General features: G+C 41.1%; 1 protein-coding gene across 2 annotated transcripts in view; it reads left to right on the top strand.

Annotated features, from left to right (window-relative positions):
• Positions 1 to 11,485: 11,485 nt before the first annotated feature.
• TLL1 (tolloid like 1) overlaps positions 11,486 to 13,609 on the top strand; it is a 216,667-nt gene continuing 214,543 nt past the window's right edge. Inside the window, exon 1 of one of the 2 annotated variants that reach the window (XM_025921513.2) lies at positions 11,486 to 12,345. In XM_025921513.2, the coding sequence (XP_025777298.2) occupies positions 12,177 to 12,345 (169 nt within the window). In that variant the 5' untranslated portion in view covers positions 11,486 to 12,176. The remainder of the gene's footprint in view (positions 12,346 to 13,609) is intronic. The other variant, XM_086703920.1, reaches the window with a different exon arrangement.

Genomic DNA, 13,609 nt, shown 5'->3' with positions numbered 1-13,609 from the left:
ACATCAGAAAGATTAAAATATAGAATGTTATAGAATATATGTGAAATTTGGGAAGAAATATAAGAGTATTACCCAAGGTAAGATCAAAGAAATAATATTTTCCATCTTTGCCTAAGAGATTAAGTAAAGGCTAAAATAAGGCCAAAGAAGATGAATGAAATTTATATGGCATCGAAGGAAGCTGAAAGGTGCTTGTTTGTTCCTCTTTCCTTCTCCCTTATATTCCTTATTAAAGTCCAACAACCGTATAAAAATTCTTTCCTTATTTCCTAAAGCGAGAGTGATCATTTTTCATAGAACATCTGTGATTTTTCATTGTTCATCATATAAGGTACTTATCACATTCTATCAAGTTATACCTGTTGTTCATCCTATTAGATTGTACATTCAGTCAGGGTGGCAATCATGTGTCATTTGCCCTTATGTACCTATATTATACTGTTAATAAATACATTTGACCTCAAACAACTATGCATCATTATCAAAGTTATTAGCTATCACAACTAAAGTTTCTAGCATGCGCAGCATGCCAAGTGGTACACTTTGTGCTTTGAGAATTAAGGCCATGATATTCTTACTCATGCCTCATTCACTTATTTATGCATTTACGTTTTGCACTGAAATGCACTTAATTAATATCTTCATTTCAGAGACTAATACTATGCTTTATAGGATTACTTAAAATACAGTATAATTATATACTCTCTTATACATACAATTTGCAAAAATTTGCTGGAAAACAAATATCAAATGACTGCCCACTTTAAATTATTTTATTTTTTCCTTTGATACCCAGCTTATGTTGTTATTGGATGTTTCACCATTTTCCCTTTCATTTGCATGCATTTTAATTTTTTACAGTGTAGTATTAGAAGATATTTAATGACTGCAATGTAATTCCTAGAAAACCTGAGCAAAAACGTCTAAAGGTACATATTTTTAAACATTTTCACTCTCTCAAACCTGAATTAATGCTGTGATCTAAAAAAAAAAAAAAAAAAAAAAAGTATTCTATGAGACTTCCCGAAGTTCTTTTCTATCTCTGCAGTTCCTGTAGGGACTCAGACCCAGCAAGGAAATTTATGTTGGCTGACAACTTCTGGTTCTCACTAGAGGTCGCAGGATGTCAAAAAACTGACCAGCAAACAAGGACACAGTTGCCAGAGGTAGTCTGCACAAAGCATCCTCTTTGTATGGTCCGGGCAAGGCCTCAGACAGTGAGCCAATTAGAACACCAGACTCTAAAACCTGTTAAGGCTAATTAGTGCTCACCTCCTGCACCGCTTCTGCCTTTGAAACTAAGAGCTTCAGCGCCGCGTGGCCTTTAAAGACCTAGCAGAAGAATAGGATCTGAAGGATTGCTATAACATTCTACAGAGTAAATGCTTCAATACAGTTAAGGTTATCTGATGGCTAGGGTTAGTAGTCTATTTTCTGTCTTGTGAAGTGGCAGACATATTTAATTGGTATCCCAATGAGTATTATAAATTCAACTCTTACAAACTCATTATTTCTTTAAATATTTTAGTAATCATATTGCTAGAAAAGGAGGTAACGCTATCCTGTCCTTTTCTTAACACGCTCTATCTGGTAAGTTTCACATGCAAATATTCCTCTGGTAATTTCCGTTTTCAAGTTTGATTGTAACAGCCCTTTCAATATTCAAACTCTGATATGGATCTCATACTTTTTACTTACTTACTTATTTACTTACTTATTTATTTATTTATTTATTTATTTATTTATTTATTTATTTATTTTGCCCTTCATAGTAACTAGAGTATTATCAAAACAAAATAATGCTTAAAATATACAAAATCTCTTGCAATTGTGGTGCAAAAGTACCAATTATAAATCCTCAGGAGAACTTTTAAATGGAGCAACCCTTCTGAAAAGTTACCCTGAAATGAGCCAGCATAGTTAAAGGATTAGTCTTATGGAAAAATGTGACAATTGGGGAAAAACAGATCTCCTCTTTGAGGGCAATTCAAAAGCCACAGGGAATCTTACAGATCAAAAAAGTTGTCATCACTTCAGCCTATAGTATTCGACATGTGAGAGAAGAAACAACTGATTCCGAAATAAAATAAGTTCTATTGAGTTAAATTAAAATTTATCATCCCATTGTTCCCTTTGATGTTTCTTATTTGGGGAAATTATTAAAAATAACTCAGATACTGAGATCAAAGCAGTAAATATTGATTCAGTTAGGAGCAAGTTAATTTTGAGAGGTAAGAAGAACACAAGTTAGTAATTGGTCAATCCTGATACTATATTTTTTGTATAGTTAAAATCACTTATCGGCACTTACTCTGTTTTATGAAGAGCTACCTGTTTACGATAGGTTTATTTATTCTTCGGGAACAGGTCCTGAGAACTGAGGCATTTATGTGCTGGGTTATTATAATAAAAATGGCTAATAAAAGGTCCTACAACATATTGAATTAATTGCTCTACTAATTGCTTTCCTGTTTTACTAGTAATTAAGAGCAAACGGCTTTATGTTCTTTGCATGTGGTCTGATGATTTCAAAAGAGTAAGTCATAAACTTTGCACTGATTTTAAAGCCAAACACATGACAATTTCCATTTCTTGTAGCAATTGCTATTATAGGGCAAGAAAACAAAGGAGAACCAAATTCATTTCTACAGGTTATCTAGAAATGTTTAAATCTTCTGTTATCCTTTTTTGAAATTACTAAAACATTTTATTTTAAAAGGCAGCCTGTGCTTAGAAATTGCTCTAGCAATATGATTTAGTTACTTTTTATGTTAATGTTGGAGCCATTATGAACGAGCAGACTTTTTGAAATCCTTCTGTAGAACAGAGAGAAAAAGGGACAGCAACCCAGTCCATCTCTGTGACAACCAGAATACTCAATAGTGAAGAGTGTGATACTAAACACAGCCTTACAAATGAACTGTGACCTCAACTCACAGATGGTGGTGTTTTTAGAGGAGTGGTAATAATTTGGAAAGCACTGGGTATAACCTTCTATCAAATACATGCTAACTAAAGTAGAAAACGGAGGAAATTATCCGGAAATGTCAGCACTTTCCCTCTAGCAAAAAATTAAAGCACCACACCCATTGTCCTCTGAAATAGCTAGATAATTGAGGATGAGGGGTGCTTTCAAAACCTTGTCTGGGTAATTAGCTTTTGATAACCCGGCTCTCCTGTGTACCCTGGCAAAAGCAATGTGGATATTCTAGTGCTCTACTGACCTGTGAGACAATCGGAATCCACTGTTCAGACAATTGGTATCCCTGGCTCAGTTGTGCTCAGTTCTGTTGACAGATTTTTTTTTCTTTTGGGTGTCAGACATAGAGTAAATCTGAATGAAAACTTTCCCCAGGAAGCGAGGAAGAGAAATCACATAAAAGGAAATTGTCCCCTCCGAGTTGGAGCCACCTCAGCGTCTCAGGATTTTAGAGCTGGTGTTGCTAGCCTTGAGCACACCATGTTCACCTATTTTAGGGACCATTAGTTAATGTTGTTAAAGTGCTGTGCAGATGAAAAGCAATACATATATAAATAAACACACCTCAGATGCTTCATATTGATCGGAATTTGGTTTTATGGTGCAAAATTACTGCTTTAGGAGTTGCAAAAGTGACCCAAAGTGAGTTATAATGCTTGAAGATGAAGGCCAAGGTCATTAATTATTGCCACCTGAAAGCTCAGTGCAGCTTACCAAGTGAATTTGGCCTGGCCCCGAAACCAGCCCAGAGCATAATGGTGAGTTTAGAAGTACAGAAAAACCAGTGTGTAAGTGCAGCTGCATATGATGAATAGAGTTAAATAAGTTATAAAATAACCTGGTGATTTTACAATGCATCATAAAACCTGAAGTCATACATGTTGTAAATATATACCAACCAATTACCCAACAACTTATTCTAGAGGCTGGTAGAGAATGTCAGCTTTTCCCAGCTAAGTCAGTTTGGCATATTGTGTTTTTATTTGCTAATTACTGAAAGAGGCTTGCTTTGATAAGTCCAGGCTGTCAGAAATTTATTTTCAGAAGGTAAATTAATAAAGTTAGTTATGGGGATCACTGCTATTTGGACATTTAGTCCCTAGTACCTACAGAATGGGATGATGTAATCCTGAGGTAAATGAGTCCTGTTATGAGGAAAGGCATTCTCCTTCTCCAGACTCCCTTCAGATTCTCTTTTTACCTGTGATGGGAAATCTTGCTTTCCCCTACTGTTCTGTAAGTGCTTATTACAAGTTTCCTTTCTGAGTCTCTGATCTGATTGTTGATGCTCTCATGGATATTTGTAATTTGTGGGCGGGAGAAGAGACCAGGACTTCCTAGCCTCTGAGCTGCTGTCAAATGCCTGGCTCCATGCTAAATGATTCATGTACCCGACGTGTTTGCATTGCAAGATAACCATATGAAGTGAGCATTTTATTTTGAAGGTAAGAAAAAATTGAGCTGAGAAAGAGTAAGCGTCCAAAGACATCTTGTCCAAGGGCAAGGATTCAGAGACATTTTCTGATTCCAAACACTGCATTTATGTTAAGTAGGTAGAGTTTAAAATTAATTTTCAGGCTTATTCTAGTGTAAAATATTTCCTGTGATGGAATATTAGAATACTACTTAGCTTTTTGAAATAAACTGAATTCTATTTTTGTTAGTTAGAGATATGTATCTGGTGGGATTCATGCACAGAAAATATGGGGCCTTTGTCATGGAAAAGATGTGCATGGAAAAAACATGGCGTCTACTTCTCAGGACTTGAATGGAAGGCAGAGTAGGGACACTTCCGTGTAGAATATAACCTGGGGAGTCAGGACGGATACAATGCAAAATGAGGCTTCACCAGAGGCTTGAAGAAAGACTGGGCTTTAGCTGGGGCCAGAGGTTCTTGGCCACTATCACACATGCATTTCTCCCTGCCCATCACTGGTCAGCAGGAAGGACTAGCAGAATTGCAGGCCCCCAAAGAGCAGACAGCTTAGGGAGCCAGCGGAGGATCAGAAGTTATGAGGTGACAGTAGTGTGTTTATGAAAGACATACTTATTCTCTTATCGCTTATTTTTATTTATTCATCTATTTATTTTTACATTTTTAGAAAAGTTTATTTATTTATTTTGAGAGAAATAGAGAAAGCATGAGCAGGGGAGTGACAGAAAGAGAAGGAGAGGGGGAGAATCCCAAGCAGGCTCCCCTGGCAGTAGGCAGAGCCCTACGCAGGGGCTCAAATTCACGGAACCGTGAGATCATGACCTGAGCCAAATCAAGAGTCCGATGCTCAACCTAGTGAACTACCCAGGCACCCCTATTTATGTATCTATTCATCTTAGCCCTTTATAATAGCATAGGATCAGAAGAATGTTAGGAAGTGATTGACTTGGATAATGGCCCTTATGTAGTTTGGGCATTTCTATCTCACAAGAAGCTGGTACTACTTAGTTATTTTATTTTTAAAATTAAGTTATCCTCATTGCACTGGAAGTATATAGTATGTTTTATTGAAGGTGTCAGTGACTATTTTTTAATCTTCTTGAGGAAAGTTGAATGAAATGAAGTACACATTTTATTTGATAAGGAGATTGCATAGCAAAAGTTGGGAAACCTACATTCTAGACACTGGTTACAGATGTATATTATTGGGGAATTTATAAGCAACACCACCAATGTCACCTAAATCTTTATTTCAAACTGATACAGGCTGTATTAGAGGGATTTACAAATAAAATTGTCCTAGCTTTATTTAATTTGTACCCAGGTGTGTGTGTGTGTGTGTGTGTGTGTGTGTGTGTGTGTGTGCGCGCGCGTGTGTGTGAGTGAATTTCTTGACGGTGGAAAAGCTCACAGTGTACAGGATTTTCACACAAATCATTAGGAAAATGCCGATTAATAATAATAACCACCTTTTAAGATATGCTTACACCCACCCAAAAGTACACTGCATGCATAATCTTACTTAATTCTTATTTCAACACTATCGGATATTTTATTCTTGTTTCAAAAACCAAGAGAGAGAAGCTAGGGAAGTAATTTGCCTGAGGCAAAACCGCTACTAATTGACAAGGTCAGACTTAAAACTTTGTTTTCTGCTAGTGAAACCCATGCCCTTAACCAATCTGTCCGTTGTCTCTTTCCAGCATCACCTTGAATAAATCACTCTACCTTAGAGTTATACCACTTAGTTCCATTTAGTGAAGGAGAAGGCTCTCTTCAAATAATATGTTAGAGGGGCTGGATATAGTTTGACTTTTCAGAACTCACTTAGGATGATAATAATAGCAAACAGATACCAAAAGTGCCCTATATATGGAATTGTAAAGCGTATCACATATATTAACTAACTTAATCCTTATAACAACTCTATTAAATATTATTATTACCCCTAAGATTATCCCTGTTTTATGGATGAAGGAAGTGAGGACAGACAAGGTTAAAAAAAAAAGTGGATTCAAAGTTACCACTACTAAGCTAATAAACAGAGCACTGGAATTTTGATTGGGGGATCATTTCCAAGCTCCATATTTTTGTACCTCCCTTGCTAGTTGTTTTTCAGGGGAAAACAGTGAAGAGTCAGTGTAGGCCTGGAGGTCACATAGTTGAATACCTGTTAGTGGACTATGGTTATGAGTCCCATCGGGTGAGAGATGAGATGATTTTCTTTTTATTCCATTCCATTCCTTCCATTTTCCTTTGGCAAGCTGATGCCTGAATGAAGAATACAATCATTTCTGGATGTCATTAGGCAATAATACATGGTTACTGACACAAGTCAGTGGCTCTTCTTGAGACTTAAATAGTAAATGATGCTTAAAGAAGCGACCCAACCTAAAGTGCTAATGGTAAATACACGCAGCTTCTGTGTACAAACATGGCCTTTTTGCACTGTGTTACTAGACGTGACAGTGAGTGATAAGTAAGAGAAGGAATAGACTGAGGTTTGGCGTGTGGAAGCCGCAAAAAGGTTGTGGTCCACAGACAGTGTGGGGCTCTATGGGTACATAGCAAGTGAGTTAGATCGGTATTTATCAAGTATCAGTTAACCTTTATGTGCTACCTTTATTTTCTACTTAATTTCAGAAAGCAACCAACTTGCTTTTTAATCTAAGTAGCAGGAGAAATATATGCAATTGCGAATTTGTTAATTAATTTTTTATAACATGTGTATATGGGATATACAGATGTATGTAACTTTTCATGTTTTTTTTAGAAGGTTATCACTGTGTTACCTAAAATGATCTCAGGCAGTATTGGTAGTTTAAGTACCACACCTTGGGACACTGAAGTAGAATTAGGAGATGCTATGTAGACTTGCTTAGGGCAGAGAGAGATCCTAAGAGAAAGAAGGTGAGATACAGCATATGTGTGCTGTAAAGGATCGCATAAGAATGGGGGGAAAGTGAGAATTACAAGAGTTAAAAAGCCATAAAAACAAAGGGGATCTCTGTTCCCCACAGTTGAGGATATGTTAGAGAAGAGGGTAGTACAGCACACCAGTAAGTACCAAGGAATAATCAGACTGGTTTTTTTCTTTTTTTTTTTTTGAGATTTATTTTTGAGAGAAAGAAAGAGATGGAGAGAGTAGAGGAGGGGCAGAGAGAGAGAGAAAGAGGAACTAAAGCAGGCTGCACGCTGACAGCAGAGAACCTGATGTGGGGCTAGAATTCAGGAAATCTTAAGATCATGACCTGAGTGAAAGTCAGATGCTTAACCAACTGAGCCACCCAGGAGTCCCAATAACCACAGACTCTTAGTCAGTAGTCAGACCAGAAGCCTTTGAAGGAGAAAGGTTCTTTCTTCCTTCCTCCCTCCTTCCTTCCTTCCTTCCTTCCTTCCTTCCTTCCTTCCTTCCTTCCTTCCTTCCTTCCTTTCTCTTTTCTTTCTTCCTTTCCTTCTTCCTTTCTTTCTTTCTTTCTTTCTTTCTTTCTTTCTTTCTTTCTTTCCTTCCTTCCTTCCTTCCTTCCTTCCTTCCTTTCTCTTTTCTTTCTTCCTTTCTTTCTTTCTTTCTTTCTTTCTTTCCTTCCTTCCTTCCTTCCTTCCTTCCTTCCTTCCTTCTTTCTTTTTCTTTCTTTTCCTGGGGGAGGTGTATGTCTTTTTCTTAACAAACAAACAAACAAACAAACACCTTCTGTGACACTTTTGTTGTGAAGCTAATACTGCCTTCTGTTCATTTTTTCATTCTGTCTCTGACACTATATTTGTTACTTAGGAAACAGCAATACAGACAGATTTTGATTGAATGTAGTTTCATGCTAATTATCAAGAGTTGGGAGCATCCTGTAATAGTGACATATGAAACAATGTGACATAAAAAAATACCCAAAGAATGTGAAATTTAACAAAAATGTGAAAGTCAGAGGTCATTTAGGCCCAGAGAATCATCTCCTCATTGAAATATATTTATCTGAGATGCCTAAAATGTAATTCCAAAGAACAGCAGCATTAATTCAAAGCAGGATTTTTTTTAAAAGCCTTGAAACAGTAGGTTGAACCATATGAAATTGCTAATATTTTCTGTTTTTAACCTTCAGAGAAGACAATTTCACAGAAGCCAGTCAATATATATACTATTTGGTTAACAGGTTAAAGTGTTTACTTCAGACAAGGGGAGTGAGACTAAGGGAGAGAGGAAAACACATTTGATTCCATTCACATCTAAATTACAGTAAAACCTTGGATCCTGAGGAACTTGTTGTGTGAGTGTTCTGCAAGATGAGCCAACATTCTAATAACTTTTGATATGATAAACGAGTGATGTCTTGCAATACAAGTAGTGTCTGATGCGGAACATCACATGATCACAATTTAGTCAATGGTTCTTGAAATTTGCATTGATATACGAGTGCTTTGGATTACAAGCATGTTTCCAGAATGAATTATGCTCACAAAACAAGGTTTTTCTTTTTTTTTAACCAGGGACATGAGCAGGATATATTCATGTATTACTTGGTTTCCTAACAACAACAATCACAATTAGCTTTTTACAAAATGACTAGACAAGAAAATAGACATTTCTAATTCAGATTATCCACAGGGCAAGTTTATTTAAATTACTGTGACAGCCAACAGGATATACCAGTTGGCATAGAGTGTATCTCTTGCTTTAGCTCTCTTGGGTGACTTTATTCCCTAGAGTGCTGGGGGCTGATGGAGTTCTGCTGCAGGTGGTGATGGCGGTCAGGGCCAGGTGCCAGCTAGAAGCCAAGGTTACTTCAGCACATGTCTCACTAAAGGAATCAATCTCTTTTTATCTTCCTAAGGGAGACTGGATTCACATCCTGCACATGTTTGTGGCTACATTCTGACTGAACATTCAACTCCTTCCTAACATGCATATTCTTGCTTTTTGTTTTCTTCAAATTCTTGCAAATTCATGTTTTTTTAATGCACACGGGAAAAAAGTCTACTTTTAGTTTGTGATCACAACAACTATAGAAACAAAATTTAAAGGTAAGTATTTTATTACTATAGAGTTAGATTCAGTAAATATTTTAAAATAATATTTATAAATAAATCAGGGTTGAGGCCTAGGATATTGTGGTGTAAATAACTATTCTCTACAGGTAATTTTAGCCTTAAAGAAACATTTCTATATTTTGATTTGAGGTTCTAAATCTAGAATATAAATTTATAAAATTGTGAAACTGAGCAATGATAAATTTTGTATGGAAACCATAATAGGCATCATTATATGATGAGGCAGATGTCCCTATATATTACCTTTTTTTTTTTTTTTCAGGGAAAATGAATGAATATACTTATTCCTGCAAAGTAAGTGAAGTTTAAGTAGACTCCAGGTACAAACTCTTCCAAATTTACCTATGTTAAAAAGTCTAGGAGATGTTTGCAGTCATTTACATCAGCAAGGGACATTTTAAAAGTTTGGGGATAGCAGGTAGGGACAATGCTAGCAGCTTTTCAAGAGCAAGGATCCTCTAAAGGAAAGTTGCATTTTCTAGGCATTCAGATGGGCAGAATACATTCTTGTTTAGCCCTGCACTACAGCAACACCATTATTAATTATGCAAACCTTTTTTTTTTTTTTTTGGATGGGTAAAAGAATTTGAGAATGACTCAGCAAGAGATTTCAAAACCAAATACCTCTACCTACTTATTGAACATGTTCTTTTCAGATCTGCTCTCTGTTCTGTGACCTGGGGTTAAAAGTTTGAGATCTACAGAAGAAGGCTTTGTTACTGCATCGGCCTCTGAGAAAGCCCCAGTTTTGCCAGGAATATCAAATCAGTTCTACCTAGTCCTCTCATCCTTTTAGTCTTAGTTTAAGTTGGAAATAGATGATACTTCTTTGAGTTTAGCCTCCAATATTTCTTTAACAAACATAAAACCTGGTCAAATCCACTAACCTAACTGGGTCTACCTGTCAAAAGTATGTGTGTGGGAGGGAGGATGGTTACTTTCATACTTTCCTCTAGATAACACTGTATATTGATGGAAAAGGGGGGCATTTAAATGTTAAATAAAAATGCAAAGGGAACAGAAGATTTTTTACAAGCCACTGCCAAAGTGACAGTTCAAGATTGAGTCGGAAAAGGCAAGACTCCCAATCACCAGTCTGGGGGAGGAGAAGTCCTCTCACCTATTTTGGAAACTGCTTGCAGATGTGGGGAAACCACTGAATTGCTCACAACAGGGGTTTTGCAGAGATTTCCTCTGATTTTTTTTTCCTCCCCTATTTCCCACAACCTGTGTTTGTCTTGCGTCTGCTAGGCTGACATGTGGTTTACCTCGCTGATCCTGCTGCCAGGTTTTACACACTCTCCTCAGAAGTAAAACAACTGAAGCCGAAGGATACCGAGCAACTCTGGGCATGGGCGCCAGAACTGTCACAGAAAATTTGCTTCCCGAGTATTCCTTCCAACTTCCCTTCCTGCGCCCACGTGAGCCAGAGCGCCAGCCCATCAGCAAGGTCTTAGCGTTTCCTGCTGCTGCAATCTGTAACTTGATTTTGGATTTTTTTTTTTTAATTGCAGTTCTGGGGATCTTAGTTCTTAGCAAAACTTTGTTGGTTGGAGGACTTTTAAAGCAGTCTATTTCCTTACCCAAGTCGCGAAGGCTCAGACACTTTTCCTCCATTCCCGGGCTGCACTAAGGTTAAGCCGCAGCAAAGGAAAGAAACACACACTCGCTGTTTATTTGGGGGGAGGGGAAGTAGAGGTTTGCAGCTAAGTTATCACGATCCCTCGCGCCACCCCCGGTCTGGCACTCTCGGCTGACACGTACATCATCTATTAATTGCTGTTCGCGGACGCAGATACATAATATATTCATTTTTATCTTTAGTAAAATATAAATGGAATTGTCAGCGCGCTCGTGTCTGTTTGTTTGTATAAGGCTATCAAAAGAAGTCAGAGAGGAGGCTGTGGCCCGGATCCTGACCCTGATTGTATGAATAAGTAAGCAGGATGCAAGTGATTGGGTTAGATGCTGCGAAGATTTTTTTTTTTTTTTTTCAAGTTAGGAAGAGGGTAAAAAGACAGCCTGGGGAAGGTGGGGGGGAGGCAAACGGTGCATCCCCACATCCTCACACTTTTGCTCTTTTCAGTCAGTTGCTTTGCTGGCTTCTGCAGGCTTTTAAGGTCTCGCGGCGTAGAAATGCCTGCCCCCCACCCCCTTCCTCGGTCTCCCCTTTCAGTTCAGATGTGCTGATGTGCAGACCGGATTCATCTTCCCCGAGCGGCGGCGGCGGCGGCGGGCGCAGGCGGCGGCGGCGGCGGCTCGCGCTCGACCGCCGGGTCCTGGCAGCGGCGGGGGCGCGGCGCTGGAGCCCAAGCTCCGGTGGCAGCTGAGCCCGCGGGGCGCCGCTCGCCCAGCCGCGGCCGCGGGAAGTTCGGCCGCCAGAAGGACGACCTGGCAGGCTGCGAGCGCCCGCTCCGCGAGAGCCGAGTTTGCCCGCAGCTGCCCCTCCCCGTCTCCGGGAGCGGAGCTCCTTACCTGCCCTCCGCCCACCCGCGGGCCCCTAGCCAACTTCTCCCTGCGACTGGGGGTAACAGGCAGTTCTCGCCCTCTCTCCTGTCCCGACGGCATCCGTATGTCTTCGGACACCTGAACGCCCCAGTGTCGCCGAGGAGCCTCCCGGTGGGGAGAGGAGCACCGGTTCCCCTCGCACCGCACATCAGCGCGGACCGCGGACGCCTCACCTCCCGGTCCCGTCCCTTCCTTTTCCTCCAGGGGAGGAGGATGGGGTTGGAAACGCTTCCCCCGAGGATGCTCGTGTTGCTGGTGGCCTCGGGGATTGTTTTGTACGGGGAGCTTTGGGTCTGCGCTGGCCTCGACTATGATTACACTTTTGATGGGAACGAAGAGGATAAAACGGACACGATAGATTACAAGGACCCTTGTAAAGCCGGTAAGTGCCTCTCCAGGTCGGGACGGTGGCGCGCGGGGTCCGTCGCACTGGATTTCCGAGGGGTGGCGGTGGGAGCTCACCTGTTTCCTTCCCTCTCTCGCCAGCCCCTCCGCCGTCCCTCCTTCTCTTGCCCTCCTTTCCTTCCCCTCCCCACCCCCCAAGTGGCAGTCGCCGTGGCCCGAGTTGACTGGAGTTCTGTGCTAGTGGGATCGAACGCCAAGCTCCCATCTCCCAGTTTGGGAAAAACGTCCAGAGTTCGGATTCCCTTCCCCTCCCCCAGCAAAACGAAACAAGACTTACACACAGCTGGCTGGCCGTGGGTTTTAAATACCAACACTCAGCGGGCTATATGTATCTGGAGGGGACTTCACCTCCTCTTTGTTCCAGGGTGAGGTTCCCCGGTGCTCGCCCGAGACCCAGCTGGTTCGAGTTCCCCCAAATATGGGTGGGGGTGGGATTGCTACCTCGGGACACCTTTGCTTCCCTCTTTTGCCAGGGATTTCAAGTGTGGGATCCGGGCGAAAAGGGGATTGTGGGACGACCTTGGAAGCTCTCATGCTAGATAGAATTCGAATGCATTTGCCCATTTAAAATAAACCTTAAAAAAAATGTCCAAGTTGTTACCCCATTCAAACTTGCGCCTTCCTTCCTGTGTACGCCCCCTGGGAACCGCAGTTTGACCTGCGCTGCCTGAAGCTCAGCTTCCCCTCGCGGGTCCCCAAGCGCGCCGGGATCTTCCCCTCTCCCCCCAATGCGTCCAGCGCCTCTGCGGGTCCTCCTCCCGCTCGGGGCGGAGCTTAGCTCCCGCCGCCTCAGGTCGGATTCGCACGTGCCGCGGCCGGTGACCACGTGAGCGCAGCGTCCCGGGGGCTCCGGAGGCGCCAGGTCCCTGGCCCTGCGCAGCGGAGGTTGGGGTGACCAGAATTCAGTGTGGTGGACTCACGACCAACTTCGAAAGGAAGGTTACGAGGGGTGTTGGGGCCGACTCGGTAGGGTTGTTTGTAAGCACGTTCTGTCCCATCTCTAGAGGTGTGGGCTTTGGCGAAGCAGAGAGGAAGGGAGTGGGCAAAGTGCCAAAAGTGTGTCTGCCTGTCCGGATTCTGTGCGGGCTTGGTCGGTATGTGACTGCGACTTCTTCCCTTTTCATAGCTAGGTAAACCTTATTCAGCCTTTCTTGGTCCTGAAGGAAGGAGAAATGCACACAGTGAAAGAAAATGCTGGAAATTCCCTTGTTGCTTTGTACCGTTGATGACACATTGCTCTG

This window comes from Puma concolor, chromosome B1 (genome assembly GCF_028749965.1).
Source record: "Puma concolor isolate L17-30 chromosome B1, mPumCon1.1.hap2, whole genome shotgun sequence".
Lineage (NCBI taxonomy): Eukaryota > Metazoa > Chordata > Mammalia > Carnivora > Felidae > Puma > Puma concolor.
The sequence above is the reverse complement of the archived record's forward strand: the minus strand, read 5'-3'. Positions and strand labels throughout refer to the sequence as shown.